Below are 23,717 nucleotides of genomic sequence, written 5' to 3'. Positions count from 1 at the left end.
TATGTTCAGATGTGCTAACAAAACTAACGTGGTTCCATTTTAAAAAAACGTAGGTTTGTGTTAAAAAACATACTTCCGTGCATGTTTGTATAGTTTGTATTAAACAATTACACTAGCCCCTCTCCTCACGTTCGGTCTGTGGAATCGGTTCGTCAGTATTTGATGTGGTTTACGAAATATATCCAGCGGTAACGTTAGGTGACTCACCCTGTATACAGAAGGATGAGGACGATATTACAGAGAGAGGGGGAGGAGGAGAGAAGGGAAGGAGGCAGAGACGGAGGAGGAGAAGGTGAAGAGAGACTGATGGAAGTGGGAGGATGAAGTGGAGAGAGAGTGACAGAAGAAGAGGTGTAAACAGCGAGGGGGAAGGAATTCCGTGCAATATTGTGTTGATTTCATATGCTGGCGAAGGCACATGGGAAATGTTAGCTTATAATAAATTAAGAAAGAAACTTAATTGATGTACCAGTAACCACAAATTACTGTCTTTACACAGTGCATGAAGATAGGTTTTGTACCAATGAAATTTTATTTGTCGTGGATGGTGCGTCGTTCTGCTATCAACGTCGATGACTGTTTCAACGGACATTCCGGTAGGCTGTGAACTTCTTAAAACAGAAGTGAATGACTTGATGGCTGTTGTTACAGAGAGATGGACAACGTGACATACGAGGCCTACGTGCGTGGCAAAGAGGAGGCCCGCCGGGAGTACGACGCGGCAGTGGCGGAAGGGCGCGGCGCGGCACAGGTCGCAGTCAGGTGGGTACACACACCAGTAGTAACGTCTCAGGAACTGAGACACTGCCAACAGTCAGCCAGATACAACATTTGCGTCTAACAATCAATCGCAGAAGTAAGGCACTTCACCGTAAACTACGTGTTTGTGGTAAATGTGTATGTGTGTGTGTGTGTGTGTGTTGTTTTATTTAGCTAGTTAGTTATATTTTTGTATATTCCGTGAACATATTCACAACCACTCGTTGTGTTGTGGAATGTGTCAGTACAGTCAAAAAATACAATTTTTTTTGTCGGCAAAGAGATCTCTACACACTGGTCATTTAGATAGCTATTTATTTTAGTTCTACGACAGATTTTTATAACTGTAGCACAACTACAAAGAGATACTATATACCCAGAAATCAGTGTATGGAGTACAAGCAGCTGTCAAGTAGAAATGATTTCCAGTTCTTTAGACCTTTCATAATCTGCTGGCACCTTTAATTCACAAGGAAGGTGCTCAAATAGTTTCATGTTACCTTTTACTGTTCAAAAAAAGCTCTGTAAGATAGTAAATGTATTTCTAATCGTTACACAATTGCCTACATGAAGTAAAGGGATGAGAATCAAATATTATCGTTACAACACGCTCCCGAGCAATGCATATTTTATATATGCGTGTGAAACTGGTCCAGAACATTATTTCATGTAGTATCCGTGATTGGAATGTAATTTAGATTTCTAATATTTCAATCTCCAAAATCAATAATTAGTCGTCAGGGAAATATTACTAACATCAGGCATTTGAGGATATATATATATAACCTTACAACCTCTCATCTACATACTTTGCCGTGATTTACAACCAGAATTAGGCATCATTTGATAGGTTTTACATCGCAAATATGAATATTTAAAGAAGACTGACATTCTCGACGTACACCTTGTAAATAATTGCTAACGCTTATTGCATGCAAGGTGACGGGGTGTCTTAATTATAGAAATGGCGCTATGAATGATTGCCTATACTAGTAGAGGTTGGAACGCCTGTGGAACTGAAACGGCAGGCGTAACTGAAGCTCTGGGTGAAAAAGCCCACACAGGTGTGTTGGTCCTGCTTCACACAGGAAGTGCCAAAACCGACGGTCTGGGCACTTGAGCGCTGAAGCACAATACAGCGGCGACCAGTCGGTATTGTAGTGGGGCCCGGAAGGGAAAAGCAGATAATAATTCGGAAACTCTGAAAATATTGCATGCAGCATAGAGGAACGAGGAAGCGTTCCCTCGTAAATCGTAGGCTTGGTTATTTCGAGTATTTTTACTCTGAGAAGCGTACCATTGTATGAGTATGGGTATTTGCTCCCAAACTTCCTACACTGGACCACAAAAGATTAAAATAAGGTTGGTTGGCGTTCGGAAGAATCTGTAGAGAGGGAGAATATTCGATGATTTGGAGTTACGAGGGAGGGGAGCCGAGCTTTTGCGGGGAAGCCAGCAGTGGAGAGACGAAGTCTCCCGTTTTGAGCATCTCCGTTTGACGGTCGCTCAGTACCAGATTTTGTTGGTACAGACGGACTTGCTGTCTTGGTCTCTCAGGAGATTTTATAGTTCGCTTAGGCACTGTACTGTTGCAAACTTACACGATTCTGGACTACACTTCCGGCTAGGGAGTCGTCGTTGAGTGCGCAGCGTTCAGTGATTGAGAGCACTTCTTCTGTCTGCACTCACATAGAGACATTATCTGAATTCCGTCCTTTTGTCTGGGAGTTCGCGTTTCTCATCTGTAGAACTCAGAGAGGAGAAGACAGTATTAGAGTATACTAGTCAGAGGACCGCCTTCTGCCGTTCTAGTGTTTGAAAGAGTTTATTTTGTGGCTAGAGTTCTTCCATCGTCGCAGACAAGTACGAGAACCGTCACTCCGACGGACAGGACGCAGTACATATGGTGATATTGCTATTTGCTTCGGCTTATTAGGGCTATCAGGCTAAACAGCTGTGATCACGTAAGTTTTATTTCCACCGAGGTTCCACATCACTGTAGATCATCTTTGAAAGTAGTGTCTTCTACTGTTTTGTACATAGATGATGGCAGTCATCTCGCGTAGCAGCAAAAAGGGGAAGATTTTAGCAATTGATCACTAATATCAGTTAGCAAATTTATTTGTGTCTCTTTATGTCCATTGGACATTGATATAAAAAAATTTGTAATATATAAAGGGCTTTTAATCAATAATAAATGTACAAGCACAAACAGCATTTATCATTTTATAGTTACTACTTCCCTTAATCATTCATTTATGTTTATGTTGTAATTTATATGTTAAAGAGCGAGAAGGAGATAATCACCATTATCAGATCCTAAGGTCTGCTTCAGGGGGGTAGTCAAACAGGGCCAAATCTACATTTTCGCGTTACGTATTTCCGTTGCGCACATTCATTTACACCCGCCTGGAGTAGCATCTTGAAAAATGTGGCTTGGACAATCAGTTTTATCCTTTCCCCCGTGCTGAATTGGCATCGGTAATTTGCCATTTAACAAGGGAATGAACCGTGTAAGTTAAGTAGTACACCAATCATCGTGGACCAATCGATGTAAATTTACTGCACCTTTCCTCTTGTTGCCGCCCGGATGGGCTTTGTTATGATGCCGACATCATCAGCGAAAACACCCTTTCTGATTCTCCTGTGTAAGATGGATATTCATTAATATATAGCATGGTCTCAAAATGGAGCTCTGTGGAACAAAAAACGTAGTTTTTTCTACTCAGTAGATCTCAAGAAAGCTGCATGAGCTATGTAACATGATTCAGTCCTTATTATCAGTCAACAACCTTACACATTGTACCAACAAAAGGCGCTCACAGTCAAATGGTTTAAACAGGTCACAAAAAACGCCAGTGTCGGAAATATTGTCACTTAGATAACGTGAGTCACTGAGGCCCTTGTGAATCTAAATTGTGGCTGACAAAGGCCCTTGTATTTTCAGATCTGGTCAACCGTTCTTAAATGCAACATCGTTTCCAAAACATTCGAAACGGAAGTCAATAGTGAGACGAGTAGGCAGTTATTAATATCTGTCTTAGTATTTCCCTTACAGTGGATTTTACAATTTGATTTGTGTGTGTGTGCGGGTGTGTGTGTGTGTGTGTGTGTGTGTGTGTGTGTGTGTGTGTGTGTGTGTGTGTGATGCATGGATACGTGTTTGTAATTTTTATTCACCTATTATAAATACACTCCTGGAAATGCAATTAAGAACACATTGACACCGGTGTGTCAGACCCACCATACTTGCTCCGGACACTGCGAGAGGGCTGTACAAGCAATGATCACACGCACGGCACTGCGGACACACCAGGAACCGCGGTGTTGGCCGTCGAATGGCACTAGCTGCGCAGTATTTGTCCACCGCCGCCGTCAGTGTCAGCCAGTTTGCCGTGGCATACGGAGCTCCATCGCAGTCTTTAACACTGGTAGCATTCCGCGACAGCGTGGACGTGAACCGTATGTGCAGTTGACAGACTTTGAGCGAGGACGTATAGTGGGCATGCGGGAGGCCGGGTGGACGTAGCGCCTAATTGCTCAACACGTGGGGCGTGAGGTCTCCACAGTACATCGATGTTGTCGCCAGTGGTCGGCGGGAGGTGCACGTGCCCGTCGACCTGGGACCGGACCGCAGCGACGCACGGATGCACGCCAAGACCGTAGGATCCTACGCAGTGCCGTAGGGGACCGCACCGAGACTTACCAGCAAATTAGGGACACTGTTGCTCCTGGGGTATCGGCGAGGACCATTCGCAACCGTCTCCATGAAGCTGGGCTACGGTCCCGCACACCGTTAGGCCGTCTTCCGCTCACGCCCCAACATCGTGCAGCCCGCCTCCAGTGGTGTCGTGACAGGTGTGAATGGAGGGACGAATGGAGACGTGTCGTCTTCAGCGATGAGAGTCGCTTATGCCTTGGTGCCAATGATGGTCGTATGCGTGTTTGGCGCCGTGCAGGTGAGCGCCACAATCAGGACTGCATGCGACCGAGGCACACAGGGCCAACACCCGGCATCATGGTGTGGGGAGCGATCTCCTACACTGGCCGTACACCTCTGGTGATCGTCGAGGGGACACTGAATAGTGCACGGTACATCCAAACCGTCATCGAACCCATCGTTCTACCATTCCTAGACCGGCAAGGGAACTTGCTGTTCCAACAGGACAATGCACGTCCGCAATTATCCCGTGCCACCCAACGTGCTCTAGAAGGTGTAAGTCAACTACCCTGGCCAGCAAGATCTCCGGATCTGTCCCCCATTGAGCATGTTTGGGACTGGATGAAGCGTCGTCTCACGCGGTCTGCACGTCCAGCACGAACGCTGGTCCAACTGAGGCGCGAGGTGGAAATGGCATGGCAAGCCGTTCCACAGGACTATATCCAGCATCTCTACGATCGTCTCCATGGGAGAATAGCAGCCTGCATTGCTGCGAAAGGTGGATATACACTGTACTAGTGCCAACATTGTGCATGCTCTGTTGCCTGTGTCTATGTGCCTGTGGTTCTGTCAGTGTGATCATGTGATGTATCTGACCCCAGGAATGTGTCAATAAAGTTTCCCCTTCCTGGGACAATGAATTCACGGTGTTCTTATTTCAATTTCCAGGAGTGTATCTTACGCTATTTCTATTTATTGGCGTAATGTGGTCGTTGAATGTTGCAGCGCACGCGATTCCAACGTGGTACACGTGTCTGTGAACGTTGAGGCTCAGAAGAAAGTAACCTTCAACCTGACGTACGAGGAGCTGCTGCAGAGGGAGATAGGTGCCTACAACCTGCGCATCAACATCAACCCTCGACAGGTACGTCCGCCAAAGTCTTACACAGTACCACGGGTACACCACGAGACCTCTGTTGTGGAACCACGGATCACACAGATCATAATACATTGTAAGAGAGAGAGAGAAAAAAAGAAAAAACCGACTTCGAAGGTATTATCCGGATACAAATAGGTAGATCTAATGTACATGCACAGACAGACACTGGCAATCGGACCAACGCTACACTACAGCATTGTGGTTGTGAAACGCTGCAACAACCTCCGTACAAGCGGAATATTTCACAGTTTCAGCTTCACATCTTAGCCGATCTAAAGAAAGGTATGTGTGGACGTCTGTTTCAGTGGAACGAGGAACTGCATGAGTGGTAGCGGTTGTGCATCCATCAGCGGCCGACCACGTTCTATGAAACAGGAATTGATTATCTCGTCTACCAGTGGGATAAATCTCTCAACGCGTGTGGTGATTACTTTTGAATGCAACCATTCCAGGCTCCCGCTTTGGCTGGTATATGGTTTTGTATATGCTTACTACATAGCTATAGGTGAGACAGGTATAAGCAAAACGGATGCGACCTAGGACAGTAGCTTCTCCCAACTGGGATGAAGTGACAATTTCACAAAATTGGATAATTTGTTCAAGAGAAAGAGATTCACAAACTGAGCAAGTTAATAACGCGGTGGTCCTTCTCTCGCGCATAAGTAGGCAATTATTCGCCTTGGCATTGACTGGCAGAGTTGTTGTATGTCGTCCTGAGGGATATCGTGTGAAATTCTGTCCAAACTGCTAGTTATATCGTTAAAATCCCGAGATCGTTGGGGGGCCCTGTCCATAATATGCCAAACGTACTCAATTGGGGAGAGTTTCAAAAACTTTGCAGGCTATGGTATGATTTTGGAAGCACGAACACAAGCAACAGAAACTTTGGTCATGTGGAGGTGGGTATCACATTGCTGAAATAAAGGCCTCGACTACTTGCCGCCAAGTCGCTGTGCTGTAACAGTGCCGCTGAACACAACCAATGAGGTCCTGCTATGAAGTGAGGCGGTACTGCAGACAATCACTCGTCGTTGGTGGACAGGTGGAGGCGAAATTAGTAACAATACAGAGCTATCTCTCTTTGTAGTTTAAAGGTGTTTGATAATTACCATCCGACCCATTCGTTTGTCTCCACTATTCAAGAACTTCTTTGTACAACCTCAGCAATACACGGGACTTGTGGAACACCTCTGCAAACCTAGGCATGTAGGCAGTCCTGTCAATGATCATACTGATGCATCAGCTAAGGGACCCTACACAGCAAACCAGCTGTTGATAAAAATCGCACAAGATGACTTGCGTGCACTCGTAAGACGCCTTATCCTATACGGAAAATGGAAGAAGAGTGTATGGCGAACGTCCGTTCGAAAAACATTTACAGCTACTTCTACGTGATTACTCTGCTATTCACAATAAAGTGCCTGGCAGAAGGTTCAATGAACCACCTTCAAGCTGTCTCTCTACCGTTCCACTTTCGAACGGCGCGCGGGAAAAACGAGTACTTAAATTTTTCTTTGCGAGCCCTGATTTCTCTTATTTATCGTGATGATCATTTCTTCCTATGTAGGTGTGTGCCAGCAGAATGTTTTCGCAATTGGAGGAGAAAACTGGAGATTGAAATTTAATGAGAAGATACCGTCGCAACGAAAAACGCCTTTGTTTTAATGATTGCCACACCAATACATGTATCATGTCTGTGACACTATCTCCCCTATTTCGCGATAATGCAAAACGAGCTGTCCGTCTTTGTTCTGATGCAGAGGGAGCCATCCGTCAATCTCACCTGATGCGGACCCCACACCGCACAGCAGTACTCCAGAATAGTTCAGACAAGCGTGGTGTAAGCAGCCTCTTAAGTAGACCTCTTGCACCTTCTAAGTGTTCTACCAATGAATCGCAGTCTTTGGTTTGCTCTACCCACAATATTAGCTATGTGATCGTTCCAGCCGACCGGGATGGCCGAACGGTTCTAGGCACTACAGTCTGGAACCGCGCGACCGCTACGGTCACAGGTTCGAATCCTGCCTCGTGCATGGATGTTTGTGATGTCCTTATGTTAGTTAGGCTTAAGTAGTTCTCAATTCTAGGGGACTGATGACCTCAGAAAAAAAGTCCCATAGTGCTCAGAGCCATTTTTTTTAACGTTCCATTTTAGGTTATTTGTAATTGAAATCCCAAAGTATTTAGTTGAATTTACAGCCTTCAATTTTTGTGACTTACCGCGTACTCTAAATTTAGCTCATTTCTTTTAGTACTCATGTGAATTACTTCAAACTTTTCCTTATTCAGGATCAATTGTCACTTATCGCACAATACAGATATCTTATCTAAATCATTTTGCAAGTCGTTTTGATCATCTGATGACTTTACAAGAAGGTAAATGGCAGCATTATCTGCAAACAATCTAAGACGGCTACTCAGATTGTCTCCTGTGTCGTTAATATACTGTAAACTATTGATTCCATTCAAAAGTAATCACCACACGCATTAAGAGGTTTCTCCCACTGGGAGACGAGGCGATCAATTCTTGTTCCATAGAAAGCGGATGGGCGCTAACGAATCCACAACCGCAGCCACTCTTGTAGTTCCTCGTCCCACTGAAACCAATGTCCACACATGTCTTTCTTCAGATTGGAGGAAGTCATTATTAGCATAATTACCGCTACCTGGAACTCACATCTCGATCAACAACACAGACGGGAAAAATTCGCAGCACCAATAAGAAATTGTGCTATATGACGGAAGTTGGTACGCCGTTTTTCTACATCTGAAAGATAACGCCTTCTCAAATTTCGAGCTAGTGGCATAAGTGGCGGCAGCAGCACCACTATGAGAATCCACATCATGCCTGCTTTAAGTACACGGTGTAAGGGGGTAGATACCTTTGGACGTGGTGAGTTGGTTTTGGTCAGGAACGCCTTTAAGGCGACAAATGCCACTTTATCAGTGCCTCACCGAGTTTGAACGAGGTCGTGTAACAGGGCTGCAAGAAGTTGGATGTTCTCTCTGCGCCTGAGGAGTAATACTTAGCAGGAATGTAGTCACTGAACATGATATGCTGGCAGCGGTGGTCATGAGAAAGTACGATCGCAAGAAGACCGGACTCCGGACTCCGGACTCCGGTCTATGGCTCTGGCGCATGGTACTCCATCTGCAGCAGCAATTTGGGCAGCAGTTAGCTCAACAGTAACACAACGAACTGTTACTAATCGGTTACTACAAAGACAGCTCCGAGCCAGGCGCTCTGTAACATGTGTTCCTATGACCCCCAAACCACCGACTCAAGGAGAGCTTATTAGAGGACAGGATGGAGATCTGTTGTGTTATCTTATGAAAGCTGGTTCAGCCTCGGTGCCAGTGATGGCTGTGTGTTTCTTAGAAGGAGGCCAGTTGATGACCTGCAACCAACCTGTCTGCGTGCTAGACGCACTTGAGTTATACAGTTATCGTCAAGGATGCGATATCTTATCAGAGCAGGAACACTCTCGTGGTTGTCTCACCCACCCTCACTCCAAATTTGTACGCCAGTCTGATAATTCTGCATGTCGTGTTGCCATTCATGAACAGCATTCCAACAGGATTACGCTTGTTCACATACCGCTGTTGTAACCCAACATGCTATGTAGTGTCAGTGCCTTGCCCTGGTCGATCACCAGATCTGTCTCGAGTGCTTATAAGACATCACTGGACAACAACTCCCAGCGTCAACAATCTAGCCGTTACACCGGTTATTAATGTAGCGCATTTCACATTTGTAATGGCTTATATCGCGCTTACATTAACCTGTTGTCTTGCAGTGTTAATCTCTGAAATATGTTACCCAGACAAATGTATTCCCTAAATTTCATTAGTCTACATTAATTACCTCTGGTGTTACTGTGTTGCTATTTTTTTTTCTGTCAGTGTATTTATGCAGTTAGTGCAAAGAAAATTCGTAGCTCTATTAATGGTGCTATTGTTAATATTCGTTAAGTGTCTTAACATAAGTATCGTCACGTAGTTTGTGACAAAATGTAATGTATTACCAATACATAGAAAGAAGGATACTTTATTGTATGATTATATGATAGCGGAACAGACACTGGTAGTAGTTACTTCTGTAAAATGTGTGGGAGTATGCGTACGGAACGATTTTAAGTGGAATGATTATATAAAACTAGTTGTTGGTAAGCCGGATGCCAGGTTGAGATTCATTGCGAGAGTCCTTAGAAAATGTAGTCCATCAACAAAGGAGGTGGCTTACAAAACACTCGTTCGACCTATACTTGAGTATTGCTCATCAGTCTGAGATCCGTACCAGGTCGGGTTGACAGAGGAGATATAGAACATCCAAAGGAGAGGGGCGCGTTTCGCCACAGGGTTATTTGGTAAGCGTGATAGCGTTACGGAGATGTCTGGCAAACTCAAGCGGCAGACTCTGCAAGAGAGGCGCTATGCATCGCGGTACGGCTTGATGTCCAGGTTTCGAGAGGGTGCGTTTCTGGATGAGGTATCGAATATATTCCTTCCCCCTATTTATACCTCCCGAGGAGATCACAAATGTAAAATTAGAGAGATTCGAGCGCGCACGGAGGCTTTCCGGCAGTCGTTCTTGGTTCAAATGGCTCTGAGCACTATTGGACTTAACAGCTATGGTCATCAGTCCCCTAGAACTTAGAGCTACTTAAACCTAACTAAACTAAGGACATCACACAACACCCAGCCGTCACGAGGCAGAGAAAATCCCTGACCCCGCCGGGAATCGAACCCGGGAACCCGGGCGTGGGAAGCGAGAACGCAACCGCACGACCACGAGATGCCGGTAGTCGTTCTTGCTTAGAACCATACTGCGACTGGAACAGGAAAGGGAGGCAATGACAGTGGCACGTAAAGTGCTCTCCGCCTCACACCGTTGGGTGGCTTGCGTAGTATAAATGTAGGCCATTTGAGATGATGTGATGTGTGGTGCGTGTCTTTTCGGTATGCCCTACAAGTGTTCAGTAGTGCGGTAGTGAAAGAAGTGACCTTTTGTGATGGATGAACATCACTGCAGCAGTATTTTAAAGATTTTGAATAGAAGAACAAGTCCATGTGGGGGAGATGACATGTGAATAGCTGCGAAACTAAACTGTTTCGCCATGGGATTCACACGATGGATATACCGACACTAAGGCAAAGATAACCATCGTTTCTTTACTAGCCAGCGTAGTTGTAGTAACTAATTCTTTGTACATAGCTATTATTCAAGGAAAACTTCGTTAAGAGAAATGTGATGTATTTGCAGCATAGCTGAACCCAGCTCTTAACAGTGCTTTAAAGTAGATCAAGTCGCCACTGTTGTGTCCGCTTTTTCACATCCACTTCCACCTTGCATGTATCAGCAAATCCTTGTCCGAGAAAATTATGTTTTATTAGGCTAAAATGTTGAGTTTGGTCCATGGAAAATCAAGACTCCATGATGCATTTGCACATTATTGTGGTGAATTTATCGTTCTCTGATACTAGTGCAGCTTCTAATGACAACTCAACCTGTTGGATTGTCTCAGTGTACCATGCACTGTTTTATGCTGCGACCACGTCTCAGAAATTTAAAAAGACTGGCAGTGTTTTCATTCTAAAAATAAGCACCAGGGCTTTCTCTATTCATCGCTGACTTAAATTTCTCGGGCCATTGGTAAGAGGTGTTATACTATCAGCTGAATTAAACTCTGTCTCCCAATTCATAAAAATACGTCCACATTTCATCTTCTGTCATTGAATTTGAATGTTTCATGCATATCAGAGAGGACTACAACCTGGTCTCCCTCAAGCTTCGTCAAAACAAAGTGCCCTCCTGCCCACCCAGCTAGCTGCGCTGTCTAACGCGCTGCTTCCCGAGCGGGAAAACGTGCCAGTCCCCAACACGAATCCGCCTAGTGGATTAGCGTCAAGGTCCAGTGTCCCGGCCAGACTGTGGATGGATTTTAAGGCGATTTCCATCCGGCTCGGGTAATGCGGGCTGGTTGCCCTTATTCCGCTTCACTTACACTACGTCGGCGATTGCTGCGCAAACAGTATGTCCACGTATGCGTACACCATAATTACTCTACCAAATTACCTCGTCTGGTATGATACTTCCGTGGGGGAAAAGGGGGGAGGGGGAGGGTGGGGTTCACTGGAGGCCGAACCGCACAATAACCCTGGGTTCGGCGTGGGGCGATGGTGGGATGTGTGGACTGCTGTGGCCTGTTGTGGGGTTGTGAACCACTGAGGGCTACGGCGGGACGAAGCCTCTCCGTCGTTTCTAGGTCCCCAGTTTAATACACAACACACACAAGTGCTCACATTGAAATATCCCAAGCTTTCCACAATTTTCCGTATAGCACTGCAACCACTGTTACTCGTTGTGGGCCCTAATGAGTTCGATCCTTCGTTGACTTTTCGTGTCAATGGACTCATTTTATAGTCTTTCAATACGTTGTTTACCTTTAAGTCTGATTTCCCCTCATGTAATTTTTTTTAACCATCTATGCCCATTGGCCTAATGACAGGTATCATCACTGTAGACATTCTGTGTTATCTGTGGCTGTCGAACGGCATGCACTGGCATTTCGCCACGGACTGGCACATTGCTTCTGCTTGGAATCCACTATCCATCTAAGATGAAAAGAAATTCTGAACCCTACCGCTTACAATTATTATCTCATCTACCACAACAAATAGAGAAGTTATAACCATTTTTGCGTTACTTCTGTCACAAGAGAGAAGAAAAAGGATTTTAAAGCCATGACACGTTAAAATGACTTTGTTACCGCATAACTAGTTGTAAGCGGCTTGGGCATACTAATCTCCAACGCTGTCACATACGCTGAATGGACAAAACATTATGACCACTGCCCACCGCGACGCTAGATGCCTCCTAGTGGAACTGCGGACATGTCACACGTATGTATGCTAGCAGAGCAGCCACGGGCAGGGAGTTACACTAGCGAAGATATGGCTGAGAATGAGGAAATTCATTAAGATAAACGACTTTGACTAAGAGCAGATTATTATTGCGCAGAATTTGTGAACGAGTATCTCGCAAACGGTGAAGCTGGTCGACTGTTCATGTGCTATTGTTGTGAGCCCCTACGGATTGAGATAGAAGAACAGGGAAACGAGCAGTAGGCGGTATATACTTCGACGCCCACGACTCTTCACAGAACTAGGGGTTCGGAGACTTGTCTGCTCTGTAAAATAGGATAGACGGTAATCTGTAGCATCTCTGCCGAAAGAGGACAATGGTGGTGCACGCACATTGCTGAACATGGAGCTCCGCAACAGACGACCCGTACATCTTCACATGTTAATCCAACGACATTGTCGTGTACTATGCAGTGGTTTCGGGACCATCGGATAGGAATTCGACCGTTTATCAACGGCAAGGTGTCAGCTATTCTGTTGAATCATATTTTTGCTACACTTGGTCGATGGTCGTCTCCACAAACGCTGTCATTAAGGTGAACGTCGGCTCGAAATGTCCAATGCGTCACGGACGGGGGCTGTGTTTTCAGTATTATGCCGTGAAAGACGTTATCCTGGGCTTCCATGGGACCTGAGATAGTAATCCAAGACACGCTGACAGCTGCGAACAACCTGCCACCCTTCATACTTGATGTCTTCCCAGCCGGCGATGACGCCTTTCAGCAGTGTAATTCTCCGTGTCTCAGAGCCAGAACCATACTACAGTGGTTTCAGGAGCTTTGTAGTTAACTGACGTTGAAGTCTCGGCGAGCAAACTCTCCTGATGTAAATTGTATTTAACACATCTGGGTTACTATAAGGCACCATCTCCGCGTACACAAATCAGCTACCTGTTATTTACGCGAATTACATGACCTGTGCGTAGACATATTAGTGCCACAGACCGACCATCAAACTGTCGGATCCCTGATATGCAGAATCAGTGACACATTTTGTCTAAAAGATGGACAAACAAGCTGTTAAGCAGGTGGTCACAATGTTTTGGCTCATTAGTATAAAATGTCACAAAACACTTTTGCAGTGAGCTGTACACAATTAAATGAGTATAACATAATATATTTAGACGATTTTTGTTAGAAAATTAAAAAAAAGTGTTTTGAACGAAATTCGTGTCACAAATGTATATTCACAGTTACAGAATCTATTAAAAAAATAAGAGGACGAGATCACTGGTGACAGACAACAAACTCAAATTGGACAGGCTGGCGTTCTGGTAATTACCTAAGATCTCGATATATGACGATATTTATCTTTTATAAACTGTGAAGGAAGGGATAGCTAATATACATGGCGTCCACAATTTATGCTTCGGTTTCAAATCTCTGTAGAAAGAGAATCATCTCTCAGAATGGCGCAAGAAGAAATGTCAGGGGAAAAAAAAAAATTAAAGAAACTTGTACTAACAGATGGCGCTGCGACCAACAGAGGCGTGGCACACGGCTCTTCCTCAGTTTGTATCCGAGAAAGCCAACATAGCTGTCTCCATGAAGGATACCGTGCTGTTGGTAAAGCTCTTTTATAAGAACAATAACTGCGCGCCAGTAGTACTGTAGAAGTTCCAAACGCAAGAGTATGAAAAAAGGCAGTGTTCGGATGTCTACTAAGGGTATGAAGAAAATGATTACAAAACTTCAAAACACAGATTCTTTTGAAGTGAATCGTGACAGAGGAAGGAAAGCAGTTGAATCGATGTTTATCGAAGATGTGATCTCAGCACTGCGTGAGGGGTCAAGCGGTGTGTGCAAACATGGACTGCACCGGGAACTGCCCCAAAGTTGGTCATGCCTGCCAGCAAGGTGCATAAAATCCTACGAAATATTTCTGCATTACTATCCACACAAAATCACCCATGTTCAGGAGTTGCTTCCTGTTGATCTACCAGCAAGACAAACATTCGTTCTGGAAATTCTTGTTCGGATGGGAGTGGGTAATGAACAGCCGTGGAATATTTTGCAGACAGGCGAAGCCCATTACCATGTACTAAGCCGGCCTGGGTGGCCGAGCGGTTCTAGGCGCTACAGTCTGGAACCGCGCGACCTTTACGGTCGCAGGTTCGAATCCTGCCTCGGGCATGGATGTGTGTGATGTCCTTAGGTTAGTTAGGTTTAAGTAGTTCTAAGTTCTAGGGGACTGATGACGTCAGAAGTTAAGTCCCATAGTGCTCAGAGCATTTGAACCATTTTGAACCATGTAAATAATCAGAATTGCAGAATTTGGGCAACGGAAAATCCGCACGCACATCAACTGGTACACATTCATTCTGCAAAGGTGACGGTGTGGTGTGTGTTGGGGGCATCGTGTATCGTAGGGTCGTATAGTTTCGAGGAGATGAGTCCTGCCAGCCCTGTTACCTGTACCCCCTCTCTCCCCCTCTCTCTCCCTCTCCCCCCTCTCTCTCCGTCTCTCCCTCTCTCTCTCACGCACACACTCATACATAGACAGAGATGTTGCCGCCAGGAAAGGGCATAAGTACAGATAAGAAGAAAAGATGAGAGGTTAACACGCTTCAACGTCTGAGCCATTGGATGTGATGCTCAAACTCGGATAGGTCAGTACTGTAATAGTGAAGAATATTGATGATGTTCTTCCCACAGGAAGTACCTCGATATTTGCTTTTATAGATGTAGGAATGCCATGAAGAACTTAAGTCTATCTGTTTGGACGACCCCTCTCATAACCGTATATGAGTGGAGTGTCTTAACTACTGTAAAAGGAAAGAGAGAGACAAAGATGACACAGTAGATACTGAAGATTCTTATTACACTATTGTAGATCTGATTCAAACGGGAACGAAGCATGTAAAAATGGCAGTGACAACAAAACGTCTTACTGTCGCAGTCAAGAAAGTATTATACACTCCTGGAAATGGAAAAAAGAACACATTGACACCGGTGTGTCAGACCCACCATACTTGCTCCGGACACTGCGAGAGGGCTGTACAAGCAATGATCACACGCACGGCACAGCGGACACACCAGGAACCGCGGTGTTGGCCGTCGAATGGCGCTAGCTGCGCAGCATTTGTGCACCGCCGCCGTCAGTGTCAGCCAGTTTGCCGTGGCATACGGAGCTCCATCGCAGTCTTTAACACTGGTAGCATGCTGCGACAGCGTGGACGTGAACCATATGTGCACTTGATGGACTTTGAGCGAGGGCGTATAGTGGGCATGCGGGAGGCCGTGTGGACGTACCGCCGAATTGCTCAACACGTGGGGCGTGATGTCTCCACAGTACATCGATGTTGTCGCCAGTGGTCGGCGGAAGGTGCACGTGCCCGTCGACCTGGGACCGGACCGCAGCGACGCACGGATGCACGCCAAGACCGTAGGATCCTACGCAGTGCCGTAGGGGACCGCACCGCCACTTCCCCGCAAATTAGGGACACTGTTGATCCTGGGGTATGGGCGAGTACCATTCCCAACCGTCTCCATGAAGCTGGGCTACGGTCGCGCACGACGTTAGGCCGTCTTCCGCTCACGCCCCAACATCGTGCAGCCCGCCTCCAGTGGTGTCGCGACAGGCGTGAATGGAGGGACGAATGGAGACGTGTCGTCTTCAGCGATGAGAGTCGCTTCTGCCTTGGTGCCAATGATGGTCGTATGCGTGTTTGGCGCCGTGCAGGTGAGCGCCACAATCAGGACTGCATACGACCGAGGCACACAGGGCCAACACCCGGCATCATGGTGTGGGGAGCGATCTCCTACACTGGCCGTACACCTCTGGTGATCGTCGAGGGGACACTGAATAGTGCACGGTACATCCAAACCGTCATCGAACCCATCGTTCTACCATTCCTAGACCGGCAAGGGAACTTGCTGTTCCAACAGGACAATGCACGTCCGCATGTATCCCGTGCCACCCAACGTGCTCTAGAAGGTGTAAGTCAACTACCCTGGCCAGCAAGATCTCCGGATCTGTAACCCATTGAGCATGTTTGGGACTGGATGAAGCGTCGTCTCACGCGGTCTGCACGTCCAGCACGAACGCCGGTCCAACTGAGGCGCCAGGTGGAAATGGCATGGCAAGCCGTTCCACAGGACTACTTCCAGCATCTCTACGATCGTCTCCATGGGAGAATAGCACCCTGCATTGCTGCGAAAGGTGGATATACACTGTACTAGTGTCGACATTGTGCATGCTCTGTTGCCTGTGTCTATGTGCCTGTGGTTCTGTCAGTGTGATCATGTGATGTATCTGACCACAGGAATGTGTCAATAAAGTTTCCCCTTCCTGGGACAATGAATTCACGGTGTTCTTATTTCAATAAAAACGATTCTGATTGCCCTTAGAGAAGCGCCAGATTTCTCATGGACACAAACTGTCCATACTGTTGTTATAGGCGCCCTGTTCTGGTGCGTGACTTGCTAATAAGTTACATCTGAAACTGCGTAATGTAAAACTTCGTCTGTAATCAGTTATTGTTTCAGCTCTCCTGAGTAGCAGTCATTGTTTTCCGGTGCATCTGAATGCGACTGCCAACTGTTATTTGTTGCAGCCCGTTGATGACCTGGCGGTGGAGGTGCGCATAGAGGAGCAGGCGCCCCTGCGGCTGGTGGAGGTGCCCAGACTGCAGGAGACCAACGAGATCCTGGACACGCCGGACAATGCCAGTGAGTCGTCAGTCGCGTTAATCGACCTAAAGCATTAGACAAACGAGAGCTTCTGCTACAAATTTGGGCGAGTGTTCAGGAAGATTTCACTTTGCGTTTTTGATGTAAGTGATCTTGTTACCGAACAGTTAAATAATCCTTCACTAAGCGCAACGTCTGAAGAATAGTCATAGCCTCGGAGTCCCAGGTATTTACTATATTTCGTGTTAACACGGCAATAGCTATGTGGAACATTATGTTCCAACCGTTTTCCGGCGCTGTACCGAACGTCAGCAGCACATAAAGTAAGGGAGACCAGGGCTAATTGGTACCGGTTCCAATTTTTTATTTTTGTACTTTTTTGTGATGTACTTGGAAAAGTTCTGGTGAATGCTGCGCATAGCTTAACCTTCTGACTAGAAAATCACGTAGGACACAACAAATAAATTCGTGTTTAAGTGACCCGAATAACAGTTCTCCTAAAAGCTTGCACCCCCTAGGGGTGAAATGCTATAAACTTACACGAATAGTGGTAGGCAGAGCAAGCTTCGAGGAAAAACATTTTATTTTATGAAACATGGAGCAAATTCCTTTTCCAAGTATAAATTTTTCAAATAATAAGTTTCTCATGGAGATATAATACTTTAACAAACATAAATTCTACTTAACCACAGTATGAACTTCCCTTATCATCCCCGTCTGTCCACCACCAGTTTTACCCTCTATGGCCATACTGGGCACGTGAACCTCGTTGTCATCTGTTTCGACAATCTTTCCAGGGTGCTGGTGGACACGGTATTTGACCAAATAAGTCATTTGCGTGGTACTGCTGGTGATAAGGAGGTTTTTGATATTGAGGGAGATCCGTTGATGGTCTTGTTCAGGGCGATCAGTTAGCATCTTTTGCGGCTCTCCACGGTTCGTTGGAACTGTGGAGAACCCTCACCACCTTCTTGGCAGAAGGCTGAGAGTAAAACCTCTTCTCTAAGGGGAGATTCAGTCCCTGACTGTCAAGGAAGGACTATCTTACGTCAGATTTAGCATAGTTAATGTCTGACATGCTGTCATCAGAATACGTAGAAGAAAACTGAAATCGATGAGTTCTAGGAAGTCTTTTTTCTTCCACTTGTCTTCAGCCATGTCACCCTTCTTGATTGTTGATGGATTTTTCATCTATTTGGCTTTCTCAGCAGTGATTCTGTCATTGATGGTACTATGTGCTAGAACAGCAGTAAATCTTTTTCTGTCACGGTTGGGCTGCTTTCATGGCCCGCGCGAATGGGCGATTTATTCATTAAAAAAATGGTTTCTTTTTAATGAACAGTAATGTGGTGTTTAGTTGACTTAGGTGTGGGGAGCGAGTTTCCATTGCTATGCCAACTGACCCCATGCCTAAATGTAATCAGTAGCAAGCCAGTGTGTGAATCGGATGTTCAAAGAAGCTACGATCCCGCTTGAAAATTTCCTTCCCAGATGGGAACGAAATGATGGATCTTAAGGTGAAATTCATTCGACCATGGCTTAACAGCCTGGAACATTTCATTAATGGTAAAAATTATATACACAGATACAACCACGGTTAATCATCCTTTTCGAAACTACCATCAGTAGCACGAAATTTTGATCTATAGGTTCAGCAGAACAAAGAAATTTCAAACGAAACAATTTACTCACCAGTCAGAAAAAGATAAAACGAAGGTCCTGCCTCCGTAACTCTTTTAAGCAGACTGAAGTTACCGTGGATAGCGCATCTTTACACAAACCCCAGCCCCATTAGCACTAACCTCATGATGGCAGGAAATACATGTGTGCCAAATAGCCCCTTATCTTATTCCAACTAACCCAAGTCTCCCCTACAGAGATCTAGAAATATCACCTGTTGCCGATAATATTCTTACGAGTAAGCACGAAACTCCTTTTGAGTAGTCACGTGTTCCAGCCGTCGTTTCAAACTATGGGCACTCAACCATCAAAGAGGATGTGGAAAATGTAATGTGTGTGAACAGCTTTGACACTGCTATGGGATTCGCGCGCAGCGGAAAATGAAAGATGGCGATGTTGCGTAGGTGAACGTGTTGTATCATACGACTGTATCGAGACAGAAACAAAGAGGCAGCGAGCGACGCTCCATCGTTGATACCAGTGTAATCCGTGGTCACAGTGGGGACTGGGAATCCTTGCTGAGAACTGGTCCATAATTAACAACTGAGTGATTCCTTTACTCCTTCAGCAGTCAGTTGTTTTATGGAGAACACAAAGGCGGATATCAAAGAACACTCTGACTTTTACAACGAAATAACGTGAAAAGTGAACCGACAACATTTAACAGAATATTTATTAACAGTTGTGACATCAGTAGACGGATACTCGCGTAAGGAATACACCAGAACAAATTTTCCTTAAAAATTTCTAGCTATCCATTTTGAACACGGATTACAGCATGCATCCCAAATACTTGCTTCCCTGCCAAACCTATTGACATGATAAAATAACAAATCAATCCGAAAGTCCGTCTTACTACTGCAAAATGATCCACCTCCCCTCGTACAACCTCAAGTTCAGCAGTTAGCGAAATTAAAGCTAAACATGTCAGTCTCCGTCGTCTGATCTTATGAGACGCTAGTCAGTCCTCTCACTTCGCCTTTCGGCTTCAGTCTCGAACGTGTGTTGCAAGAACGAAGACGAAAGTAGAGTTTTGGAAACCGATTTTCGCAAGCGCGTGCTTGCATCTTACATCTGCATGCATTTCAACAATCGGTATTAGGAGCGTCAGTTCTTTTGCACGGGCGGTGTCTGTAAATTAGCTATTAGTTACTCACATACTTCGCAACTTGTAATGACACGAGAATACTGTTTCCTTACGAATTTTACTGAACACCTGACAAGAAGGATCTGGTTCTTACTAAAGAAGACGTTTAGACGTCTTATCCAGAACAGTTAATACTTGTGAAACAGGTTTGTTGTACACACGTAGGTCGCTAATGTACTGGAAAAAGTGAAAAACAGTCACTGATGAAACATTATTGTACACAAAGAATTTGGGAGCTTGTAATGAATAGAAAACTTCTGCAACGTTAAAGAAATATTCCTATTCCCATGCGCAGAAATTATGTTACTAACTATTGACTGTGTGAAGGAGCTTTGTCATTAAAAGTTGTAGTAGTTTTAAATTAGTCGGCTGCACAGGACACAGGATTACTATCAAGCAGTAGGATTTTTTCGGTTCAGCAAATATAGCAACATTTAAGCATCTATTTCTTTCCAACAAACATGTAATATGCTTCAATTTATTTAAATAAAAAAGTGAAGAACTCCGTGGTCAGTACACTCCTTCATATCCTTTCTTCGTTCCCACTGACTAACGATTTAAAAAGCAAATAGCAATCTGAGACCTCAGTCATCTCTTAAGTGGAGGGTAAGCTGGTCGTCGGAACCAAAATCCTGGATCAAAATCCCTATTTCCAGAATCGATATTGATATGTTTATACGACCAAGTAGACACTGTATTTGAAAATCGGTTTATGTAAATCTTCTCTTGGAAATGTACTATCAATGAGTGACATGTGCAGTGTCTAAGATGTAGGTACTACAGGGTTGCGCTATGACCTGTCTATAAGTAAGCAGGCAAGTTTAATCCTCTTACTAGCAGGATATTTTTGTGTCACTAAGTACCACTGGGATCATACAGACTCCAAGTTATTTATACCAGATATATTGGCAGTGTTGTAATGAACTAATATACAAACAGACATTTAAGTTGTTCATTGTAAGAGTAGTTATTTTCATAAATATTTCGTTCAAGAAACAAAAAGAAATTTAGAATGGGGTCATATTGACTGCAAAAAACTCACGAATAAATTTTGAAGTGTTGTAAATATAAAACTGAACGAAACATGACTGAATACAATTGACACAGAGGGAGAAACTAATATATTTTGAAAATAATAGTTTTGAAACAGCGGAGATACGTATTCAAATGTGCTTATGGGGTCATATTAACCCCAGTGGTATTAGGAAAGGTAAAACAACAGCTGATGCAGGAAACACTAATAATGAAAAAAATAAGCAGAAAATAATATTTTCATTGCAGCAAGTGTTTCGTGTAACAGCTGTTCAACTCAACATTCATGATTCTATTTTCATAAATGTTACATTCACGAAACAAAGAATTAAACTTTGGGTCGCATTGATCCTAGTGGTACACAGTGCAAAAACTGTGAATAAGTTTTAATGTGTTGTAAATATAAAATTGAACGAAACATCATTGGATACAGTTGACTCAGAGGGAAAAAGTTGTATATTTTGAAAATCATAATTTTGAAAACAAGGAAGACACAAGTACCAAAGTACCCCAGAGCCAATGGGACAGTTACGGTTGATAAGGTACTAGCAGACGCTGAAAGTTAAATGCGAAGTATACCGTTAGAGACTAGTGTTAAGAATCTATAGGTATACTGCAATGGTGCGTGGTACCGATTTTATCCCACCCAGCCCTTATAACGCGCTGTCCTGTATGGACCACGTGGATGCCGGGCTAGCTAGGCGCGTAGCAGACAGAGTACTGTATAAAATAGCAGACCAGCCCGCCGAGACTCTTCTCGCTGTGTTCACTGTCACATTCCATTGTCTGTGCTATACGCACTTAGATCTGTATGTAACTTCTCAAAATGTATGGACAGAAAATATCACTTTTGTGTCATCCACTCCGTCATTCCCACTCTGTGTCATGGGTTTTTACAATGTGATTATCAGGGATTACGCAGTACAAACGGGAATGCTTACAAAAGACTTGTGCATCCCATCTTAAAATATTGTTGAAGTGTGTGGGACCTACAATAAAAAGAACTAACAGGGTATATTGAATGTGTACAAATATTTAATGTATACAAAAATGTAGCACAAATAGTCACAAGTTTCTTTGATTACGAGGAAACCATCAGGAAAATTCTCAGTAACTAGAATTAGTAGACCCTCAAAGATAGACACGAATTATACCACAAAGCCCTACTTACCTACCTTTTAGAACCAGTGTAAAGTGAAACATGCAGATATGCACTGCACCCCACTATGTATCACCCCCAAATGCACTGCAAAGACGAAACCTCATTACAGTGCGCATAGGGGCACTGAACACGTCATTCTTTCTCCATTTCATACGCTTTTCAATAAGCGAAAAAAACCTAATACATGGTACAATGCTACGTGGCTTCTGCTAGCCATCTATTAGTGCTTTGCGGGGTATGTAATTTACATATGGATATAAGAATACGTTGTCTTTGATTCTGTCAAATTATTGTAATTTGCGCAATTTTGAAATTAAGAAGTATAATTAAAATAATCTATCAAAGGTAAAGGTAACTTTTTTTGATGTGACACACACTGTTCTAATCACAAAATAGTACGTGTGCGCATACTCTTAACTTGAGGAGGTGAAAAATAAATGGATAAACAAGCACTACAGTGAAGCTAGAACATTCTTGAAATCGCTGCTCTCCTCCATTGTCGGTGAAAATAGTCGACAGGTACAGTGTTTTGGTAGTCCCCCTATTTCCCTAGTGAACAGGAGACCCAGGCTCGAAGCCCAGCCTTGGTACAAACTTTCATTTTCGCTTCAGTCTGTGTATATACATCAAAGATATTTGTAACTTGAAACAATACAAGAATAACGTTGTGTTTCATTTGATTAATGCACCTAGGCCTTGGTTTCAGGCTGTATCTCCCATTTCGTTCGATGCTGAGTTGGAGCGCCTCTGCAATGCTGTTGGAGTTTAGGGGGAATACGAAGTGGGCTGAGGCGTGAATGGGAATTTGGACTGAGGAGGGAGACATGCTAGGGTAGTCCGAACGTGCAAAGTATCTGTGCCAGGGTGCCGTAGTGATTAGCGCATCTGCATACTGAGCAGGGGACCTAGGTTCAGATACCATTCTCGGTCCAAATTTTCATTCATCACTTGATTCTGCATGCATACACCTTTCCCCCCTGCAGGTTCGGGGGTAAGAATAGGCCCGCAGTATTCCTGCCTGTCGTAAGAGGCGACTAAAAGGAGGCTTAACCTTTTCGGCCTGATATGATGGTCCCCTCGCGGGTTTGACCTCCATCTTTCTAAATTGTTCCGAAGAGCGAGCCACTTGGGGAAGGGCGCCTTACATGGTGCACTGTATCTGTCGTGCATTGAGACCTTTAGCCGTCTTTCTCGTCGTTGCAATGGTGTCCCGCTCGTTTTCCATCTCTTGGGCGAGGATACGTCCCTGGGTGCGATTACCACGCTGCACTGTGCAGTGTTGCTTTCCGCTGTGACGACGACCTTATACATTTTTGCACCTAAGTTCCAGCACCGTAGCCAGTCCGTTGTGGTGGGGCCGCCATGTACCCTGTTGGTTGTAGCCCCCTGACAACACAGGGATCGCTCTACTGATGCCTGTGCCGTTTACTCCCCATGTATGCCAAGGAGTAGATGCCCATCTCCCTGGGGCATCAGGACTCCCGGCAATGGCCATCCTGCCTGGTGGCTCTTTCTGTGGCTGGGTGGCGCCCATGGGGAGGGCCCTTGGTCGGAGTAGGTGG

General features: G+C 44.8%; 1 protein-coding gene across 12 annotated transcripts in view; it reads left to right on the top strand.

The window, feature by feature from the left end:
• LOC126339612 (inter-alpha-trypsin inhibitor heavy chain H4-like) overlaps window positions 1–23,717 on the top strand; it is a 173,455-nt gene that overhangs the window by 20,746 nt on the left and 128,992 nt on the right. For all 12 annotated transcript variants that reach the window (XM_050001645.1, XM_050001649.1, XM_050001657.1 and 9 more), the window contains exons 3-5: window positions 652–762; window positions 5,426–5,564; window positions 17,059–17,173. In XM_050001645.1, the coding sequence (XP_049857602.1) occupies window positions 652–762; window positions 5,426–5,564; window positions 17,059–17,173 (365 nt within the window). The remainder of the gene's footprint in view (window positions 1–651; window positions 763–5,425; window positions 5,565–17,058; window positions 17,174–23,717) is intronic.

The sequence above is a fragment of the Schistocerca gregaria genome, chromosome 1, assembly GCF_023897955.1.
Source record: "Schistocerca gregaria isolate iqSchGreg1 chromosome 1, iqSchGreg1.2, whole genome shotgun sequence".
Classification (NCBI taxonomy): domain Eukaryota; kingdom Metazoa; phylum Arthropoda; class Insecta; order Orthoptera; family Acrididae; genus Schistocerca; species Schistocerca gregaria.
This window is presented reverse-complemented; position numbering and strand designations above follow the sequence as displayed.